This window comes from Myotis nattereri (genome assembly GCF_964212035.1).
Source record: "Myotis nattereri genome assembly, chromosome: 3".
Taxonomy (NCBI): domain Eukaryota; kingdom Metazoa; phylum Chordata; class Mammalia; order Chiroptera; family Vespertilionidae; genus Myotis; species Myotis nattereri.
In genome coordinates, this window is record NC_138077.1 from 38,564,742 (window position 1) to 38,573,325 (window position 8,584).

The 8,584-nt window shown below is 34.2% G+C and overlaps 1 protein-coding gene across 1 annotated transcript in view; it reads left to right on the top strand.

Moving 5' to 3' along the window:
• PIK3CA (phosphatidylinositol-4,5-bisphosphate 3-kinase catalytic subunit alpha) overlaps nucleotides 1–4,882 on the top strand; it is a 32,176-nt gene extending 27,294 nt beyond the window's left edge. Inside the window, exons 17-20 of the mRNA XM_081085938.1 lie at nucleotides 1,614–1,784; nucleotides 2,355–2,472; nucleotides 2,580–2,731; nucleotides 3,646–4,882. Of these exons, the coding sequence (XP_080942064.1) occupies nucleotides 1,614–1,784; nucleotides 2,355–2,472; nucleotides 2,580–2,731; nucleotides 3,646–3,916 (712 nt within the window). The 3' untranslated portion in view covers nucleotides 3,917–4,882. The remainder of the gene's footprint in view (nucleotides 1–1,613; nucleotides 1,785–2,354; nucleotides 2,473–2,579; nucleotides 2,732–3,645) is intronic.
• The last annotated feature ends 3,702 nt before the right edge of the window (nucleotides 4,883–8,584 follow it).

Consider the following 8,584-nt stretch of genomic DNA (forward strand, 5'->3'; position numbering starts at 1 on the left):
ATTGTTCTTTAAATTTAATTAAATTAAGGTTAAAATTTTTGTTTAAAGTTTAATTTTAAATAAAATGATAACATTTTTATTTATTCTTGGCAAAACTTAGATTCAGGATTATGGTGAGTCTGTTTGGTGGTGTTTTGTTTTTTCCTAACTAGCCTTATAGGGACTATGTGACTCTTTAAACTATGAGCACGTTCAGTAGCAATAAAATATAAATAAGAGAATGAGCAGGAGTACAGCCTTAAGAAATTCCTGTATTTACCAGAGCAGATAGAAGAAAAGATTCCATAAGAAAAATGTTCAAAAGAGTAGGAGGACCAGAGTAAGTGATTCACAGAACCTCAAAGAGGGAGAGATTCACAAACAATTTAGTGTCATGTGCTTCAGGGTATTTCTTAAGCCCTTGGATCTGATTATTCATGGTTAGCTTTAAGAAGAGCTGACTAAGTAAAGAGGTAGGCGGACTCAAACTCTAAGCTTCCTTCCATTAAAATACTGCATTAGATTGAATACAGAAGCATATATGAGAATTCAGCTCATACTGTTAAGCTAGACATTCAAGAAATTTGAAATAATGTAAAACAGTGTTACTCTTCTCACTAAGTTTTTTAATACAGTCTTTTATGTCATAATAGATGTTATTTATATTACCTTATAATAGCTTGTTATTTTATAATTATTTTATGAATTCATTAATATTTTAATTTTTATTTTTTCCATTTTAATTTCTAACATCAATAGATATAGCCCATATAAATAAAAACTCTGGGGAATCCACAGTAATTTTTAAGGATATTAACAAGTCCTGAGACCAAAAATTTAAAACTGTTGCCTTTAAGTATTATTTAGATGTCAATGAAACATCTTTAAATTCATATTTTTAAGCTACAAATGTTTATAAAATTTTAATTGCCATAATAATTTTCTTAATGCTTTGCTGTTATACAAGTAAATGTTTTCTCAGTTCAAGGTTATAATAAATGATGGCAGATCATTTTGAAGATTTTTCTAGGAATGTCACCTATATATATAAAAGCCTAAGTGACTGAATGACTGAGCGACCAGTCAACCGGTAGCTATGATGCATACTGACCACCAGGTGGGCAGATGCTCAATGCAGGAGCTGCCCCCTGGTGGTCACTGCTCTTCCACAGCCAGAGCACTGCTCAGCCAGAAGCCAGGCTCATGGCTGGCAAGCACAACTATGGTGGTGCGAGCCTCTCCCACCTCCGCAGCAGCGCTACCAGGCGGCGGCAGGCACAATGGGGCCGGGATGAGTAGGAGCGAGTGGTGTGGCGCCCAGCCCAGGCTCCTACCTGGCCGCCTGCCGCTTCATGCACTACTACATCCCTCGGGAGATGGTTTCCGGCTGAAACCGGCAGTCTGACATCTCCCGAGGAGTCCCAGATTGCAAGAGGGCACAGGCCAGTCTGAGGGACCCCACCGGTGCACGAATTCGTGCACCAGGACTCTAGTACTATAATAAAAAAATAAAATAAGGTTAAGGGAGTAACATTACAAATTTGCAAATACAAATTTTCATGTACTAGCCTGTTAAAATCTTTGCTATTTTAAAATTCCGTCCTTTAACTGCAAATGTTTCGATCCTTTTCCAGAATGTTGCCTTATGGCTGCCTGTCCATTGGGGACTGTGTGGGGCTCATTGAGGTGGTGAGAAACTCTCACACCATCATGCAGATCCAGTGCAAAGGGGGCCTGAAAGGGGCCCTGCAGTTCAACAGCCACACGCTGCACCAATGGCTCAAGGACAAGAACAAAGGGGAAATGTGAGTGTCATTCTTAGCTTCCTGTGTAATCTACGTTGTTGTCAGACACGTCTTTTAACGGTTGAATATACTTCTGAGTTAGACCAGAGAAAGCAGCTTACTTACTTTGGAAAAAAATATGTTCAACCTTTGACATATATGAGATTGTGTTTAAATGATCAGAATTGCTTATTACCTAGTGAAATCCTATACATTCAGCATAGCTATCTGAAAGGTGTTTTTCTTATTGCTTATTCTTTTTTAGAAAAATTAACATTGCAAATTAAAATTTTTATTTCTGGGGTTATTGTTATAGCAATTAGAAAAAATATTTTTAATGACATAATAAGTATTTTTTCACTATAATAAGAATTGTGCTTTGGTCTGAGAGTATCTGGAAATTCCTTAGAAACCTTTGAAAATTTTAGAATCTCAAAACTTCTCACTTTTTTGGACATAATTACTTCTTCCCCCTAATGTCAGTGATTGTTTTCATTGCTTTAATACAGACTTTGACCCTCTTTTCCCAGTTTGGACTGGATCACTCTGTATTTCCACAGAACTCATAAAGAGTTTATTTCTTCTTTGTAGATACGATGCAGCCATTGATCTGTTTACACGTTCATGTGCTGGATATTGTGTCGCTACCTTCATTTTGGGAATTGGAGATCGTCACAATAGCAACATCATGGTTAAAGATGATGGACAAGTAATAGCTTTCTCTTTTCAACCGTTTTGGTGTTCTTAAACTTGTTAATTCAGGATATTATATTTCTGCATTTATCAAACTCTAACATAATTTTTTCTGTTTGAAAGCTGTTCCATATAGATTTTGGACACTTTTTGGATCACAAGAAGAAAAAATTTGGTTATAAACGAGAACGTGTGCCATTTGTTTTGACACAAGATTTCTTAATAGTGATTAGTAAAGGAGCCCAGGAATGCACCAAGACAAGAGAATTTGAGAGGTAAGCTCAAGAAATCAAAAGCACAAAATGAAGAATTCTTGCTGCTATATCAAACCAATTGATATTTTTCAATTAATATATATAAAAGATGTTATATTAACATTGGAGTATAAACTGAATATTTTAATTTATTGTATAATGCAGTGAAGAAAAAACTATTTAGTCAAAGTCTAAAAGGAAAGTGATCTTTAAACTTCTTAATACATTAAGCGTTTACTTACTGCTGTTAAAATACTTGGACTCCACCTTCTCTATATTGACAAATAATGTATAGTGCTTAAGACATTTTTTAGTCATGCAATTTGAGGAATTCCGTCAACTATAAGTAGTTTATCTTAATCCTTAAAGTACTTTTAAAACCTTTTATAAAATTTTGTTTTATCTATAACTCAGTCCTGGCCCTAGACTAAACCCTAAATGGATTGATTCATGCATTTAATAAATCCTTATTAAACTCCTAATGTGCCATACCATCTTGTAGGTACTGAAGATAAAGCAGTAAACAAAGCCTTTTTGGGTGCATGAAGTTTACGTTCTAGTGTAGGATTAAAGGGATTGAGGAGAGGAATGCTATTTTTTTAATATATTTTATTGATTTTTTTACAGAGGAAGGGAGAGGAATAGAGAGTTAGAAACATTGATGAGAGAGAAACATCGATCAGCTGCCTCCTGCACACTCCCCACTGGGTGTGTACCCACAAGCAAGGTACATGCCCTTGACCGGAATCGAATCTGGGACCCTTGAGTCCACAGGCTGACGCTCTATCCACTGAGCCAAACCGGTTAGGGCAGGAATGTTATTTTTTATATGTTTGTCCAAGGAAGCCTCTCTAATGAGGTGACATTTGAGCAGAGCCCCGAAGCTATTAATGCCATTTGCTTCATACTAACCAACTTGTTCTTATTACTTGTAGGTTTCAGGAGATGTGTTACAAAGCTTATCTAGCTATCCGGCAGCATGCCAATCTCTTCATAAATCTTTTCTCAATGATGCTTGGCTCTGGGATGCCAGAACTACAATCTTTTGATGATATTGCATACATTCGAAAGACCCTAGCTTTAGATAAAACTGAGCAAGAGGCTTTGGAATATTTCATGAAACAAATGAATGATGCACATCATGGTGGCTGGACAACAAAAATGGATTGGATCTTCCACACAATTAAGCAGCATGCTTTGAACTGAATGATCACTAAGAAATTGAAAGCTCGATATTGGATTCTAGTCTGCACTGTTAATAACTGTCAACAGGCAAAGACTGATTGCATAGGAATTGCACAATCCAAGAACAGCATTAGAATTTACAGCAAGAACAGAAATAAAATACTATATAATTTAAATAATGCAAATGCAAACAGGGTTTGATAGCACTAAACTAGTTCATTTCAAAATTAAGCTTTAGAATAATGCGCAATTTAATGTTATGCCTTAAGTCCAAAAAGGTAAACTTTGAAGATTGTTTGTATCTTTTTTTAAAAAACAAAACAAACAAAAAAAACCCCAAAATATATAGAAATGATGGAGAAGGAAAAAGAATGATGCTCTTTTTTGTCTTGCAAATGTTCTATGTTTTGAAATGTGGACACGCAAAGTCTATTATTGCATTAGGTCCAGGTAAACTGGAGTTTGATGTTAAATTACATTAAGATGGGAAATAATGAAATTTCTTACTTTTTTTTTTCATTGCTGTTCAACTTATAGTTTGAAGTGGGTTTTTGACTCCTTGTTTAATGAAGAAAAATGCTTGGGGTGGAAGGGACTCTTGAGATTTCACCAGAGACTTTTCTTTTTTAATCAAACCTTTTGATGATTTGGGGTCTTATCTGCAAAGTTTTGGAAGCAGTCACAAATGAGACCTGTTATAGGGTGGATTTTGGGTTTTTTTCTGGACAGTATTTGCAAGAATCTGATTCTTATTTCCCAGGGAAATTCTGGGGGCCCATAAAGTAAAATAATCATAGAGAAAGAATGAGCAGGAATAGTTCCTGCTTCAGAATTGTACAGTATTCACCTTAAGTTGATTTTTTCCCCTCCTTTTGCAATTGATGAATTGAATACATTTTTCATGCATGTTTTCCAGAAAAATAGAAGTGAGTATTAATGTTATTAAAAAGATTATTTTTTTTATTAAAGGCTATTTATATTATAGAAACTATCATTAATATATATTCTTTATTTCATGATCTGTCCCATAGTCATGCATTGTTTTGCACCCCAAATTTTTTATTGTTCATATCAGCAATGGTCAGCTCTTCTCTTGGTCTTTGGAGAAGGCTCAGGCACTATCCCATTTATACCAATACTAGTGAATAACTACTTAAAGAAAACAGATTAAAGTTTATCCTTATTTTTCTTTCTCTTTTTACATGAATCCCCCATCTTCCATCCTCTTTTATAGTTCAGAATGCCTCAATCATATGAAATTAGTTACCAAAATTAATACAATTTAGAGTATCTTCCTGATTGCTTAAACCCTCTACAGAGGTATGCTCATGAATAATACTTTATAATATGGGGAAATAGAAACCATGAACTTTTTACCATTTCAGGCTATTTATCCAATATCTCAATAATAAAAGCAGGATTATGTCCCATTTCCAAGTGGTCAGGGCTCACTCTCCATTTTCATTAAATTGCAGTTGAGCACAGGATACATTCTTAAACATTTGAAAAACATTAACCCAAGATGTAGGGGCTAAAGCTAGTCATCACTCCAGAATCTGATATTTTACTCAGTATTTGAAATGAATGATTAGTTCCCTAGGAAATAGTTTTAGCAAATGTTCAGGTGCCACACCAGAGAAAGTGCAATAATTTACTGACAGTTTTCTAGATTAGGCATATTATTGGAATACAACTTTATAAAGAGCACACATTGTATACTCTAGTGAAACAGCATCACTAAAATATCTTCACTTATGAAATCAGTTACCTATAGTCTTGAATAGTGAACAAGGACTCTAATACAAATACTCTTAATATTTGGCTATTTTAGAACCCTTAAAGGGTGTAATTATTGAAGATTTAGGTACTTCACTAAGGCATGTATATAATATTGCCAAGAGGAAAAATAAATTTGAAGATATGGGGAACTTATTTCTCTAAACTGTCTTGGAATAGTTCAGAAGAATTTAAACTCTATTAAGCAGGAAAACAATCTATTCTTTTGCAGAAAATTTCATAACTTATTAAAACTAAATCATTCATATTTTGTGTCTTAGATCTATTCAGTTATAATACATACTACCATCCCAGTCTTTTCTGTATCAGGAATTGATTACAGGAAAACTCACTGAAATGATACAAGTCTGAGACTCTGTTGGTGGAAAGTGAAGTTTTAACAGTACCAACCGTGTTTTACCTGAGTGCCAAAAAAGCTTTGAGCTTCCTTGCACAGAATTTATACAATTTTTGCTCTTTCCACATTAATTCAGTTAGTCCACTTGCCCTGGGACCTCTCCACCATTAAAACACATGCCACATACCATATTTCATCATTGACATTTATTTTCAAGACTTATTACAACCAAATTAAGTCTGAGAGGTTTAAACAAATTTTATAAAGAATAGAGATTAAGTGGTCTAGCTAAAAGCAAAGTAAATATTAAACAAATCCAAGCAGAGTTTAAGCAAACAGCATTAAAAATAAGAAAAAAGGGACAGGTGGTTCTCAGAAGACAAAGAACCAAAAACTGAATTAAATGCTATATGGGAGACTAGGATGTTTTAAATTATGACAACATAGTTGCTTCCAGGTACTTTAGTATCAGAGATCAATTCCAATTGATCACTTCCTATGGCCAGCCATACGTCATTGAATGTGGTATAACTGTTGGCTCTACCGTTTCATTTGGTCACTTGAGCAATATTTCCTTCAGTGACTATTTTGGAGGGGGGGAGGGGTAGGTTTAAAGAAAGTAAGACCTAATTTTAAACACATTCTAGCAAGAAATAACCCACTGTTCGAAAATCATGCTTTAACTTTTTGTTACATTCTCAGCTATACAAAATTGTGTATTTTAAAATTTTTTACACTGCTGTTAATTTGAAATCTGTTAATCATATTGTGGAATTTGGTGTGTTTTTTTAAAAGATGTTTCTAATTGGATTTTTTAATCAAGAATGGAATTTGGTCTCTATTTTCTGATAGAACCTAAGCTTTTTGTGGTTCTTAGTGTCCTGTGTAAAACTTAGTGTCAAAGTAATCAACTTTGAGGTTTTCCCTTCTACTCTGCTTTATATTACAAGCCCTTTAGGAAATGGAACCTGGTGAATATACAATGAATTGTAAAATATTTTAATGTGTAACTTTTTCAACTGTGAAACTATGACTATTGGTTTTTTGATGAAAACAACTGCTGATAAAGTATTTTGTGTAAAGTGTAGTTCTTATTAGTCAGGAAAATAATCAATGACTTGATTAGAATGTATATACCCTCTTGGATTTTATTTTAAGTGGATTGGTAATTTTCACATAGGTAAAACACAGTCCAACTGTATTTTTTCCATCAAAAACCGTGATTTGGCATTCTTAAAAAATTATGAGCAGCCCATCTATTCTAAAGGCACCATGGAAATTTCACAGCATATAAACTTGAATTTGTTTCTTAATGATTTTGTAAATCCATTTAATTCATATCCTGGCTATTGCCTATGCTTGCCAGCTCTTTGGAGAAATTTAATTCCTAGCATTAGTTTAAAGCCAGCAGGTTAACTTTTTGTGAATGTTATAAAGTTCCTTTTGTTTCATTGCCTGCACCAACAGCAGACCTGGGCTGGACCCACACACTCAGAATCCACCTTAAAAAATTAATTTTGATGTCCAGGACATCACTGTAGTATTTCAATGGAAAGGCCATATATGGTGTTAATGGATTGTGGTGCTTCTACTATTTAAAAACAACTTTCATACTTCAGATGTGTTTGAGAAGAGGGGAATCAGGGGTGAGGTGGGTGCAAAACAGGGAGGAGTTGTTTGAATGAATTACATTCTTCATATCCTGCTCAGATGTGGCATGAAAGAAGGCTGAAAGTTGTGAGAATATATTGTGCATACCACAAGGGAATTAACCCTTCATCAAGGATGGGATTGTGAAGGCTGAACTATAAGATTCAGCATTGACAGGATACTCAGATAATCATTCTTGGTGACAGAATAATACAGCTGGGCTGTTTTGTTTTTTTTTAAATATAAACACAAACCATTTTTATTTTTTAATTATTACATTAAAAATTGTAAATGAATCTTATGTGCCATGGCCTGGAAAGCCTTTTTTCTTTTCTGTTAAACGTTATGTTTACTTTCTGAAAAGACTAGGGCTTAGCTCAAGGTAACTGTGGTCCTGATAAAATTAGATTGGTAACTCTACCTCAGAAGATTAATAAGGAAAAACAATAGATGAGTCACAATCCAATACTTTAGGCTCTGATATTACCGAAATTTGCAGAGCACTGTATTTGAGATTTATAGTCAAAGTTGGCATGCCTCGTTTTTAATGGCATTGGAGACATTAAGAAAAAAAAATTGGTTAAAAATTTAATCATTGCTCCAGCCATTTGGCAAAGGCATAGTGCTAGGAGGTTCATGGTACTAGGTTCTTGAATTTGATATTTAAAATTAGTTGTGTTCTCTTTTCTTAATTATTAGTGAAATTAAAGTGTGTATATGTGCACACATTTCTATTTGTATACACGCTGCTTGCTAGTTCTAGTCAAGAGGCATCTTTTATAAAAGATGTAAACATCCAGGTTCTAAAATTCAGAAGAGTTTAGAATTTATTAGGAGTTTCCCAAGTTGGGATGGTAGTTTTTAAATAAGCTTATTTCATTCAAGTATTCCACTTGATTAAAGTT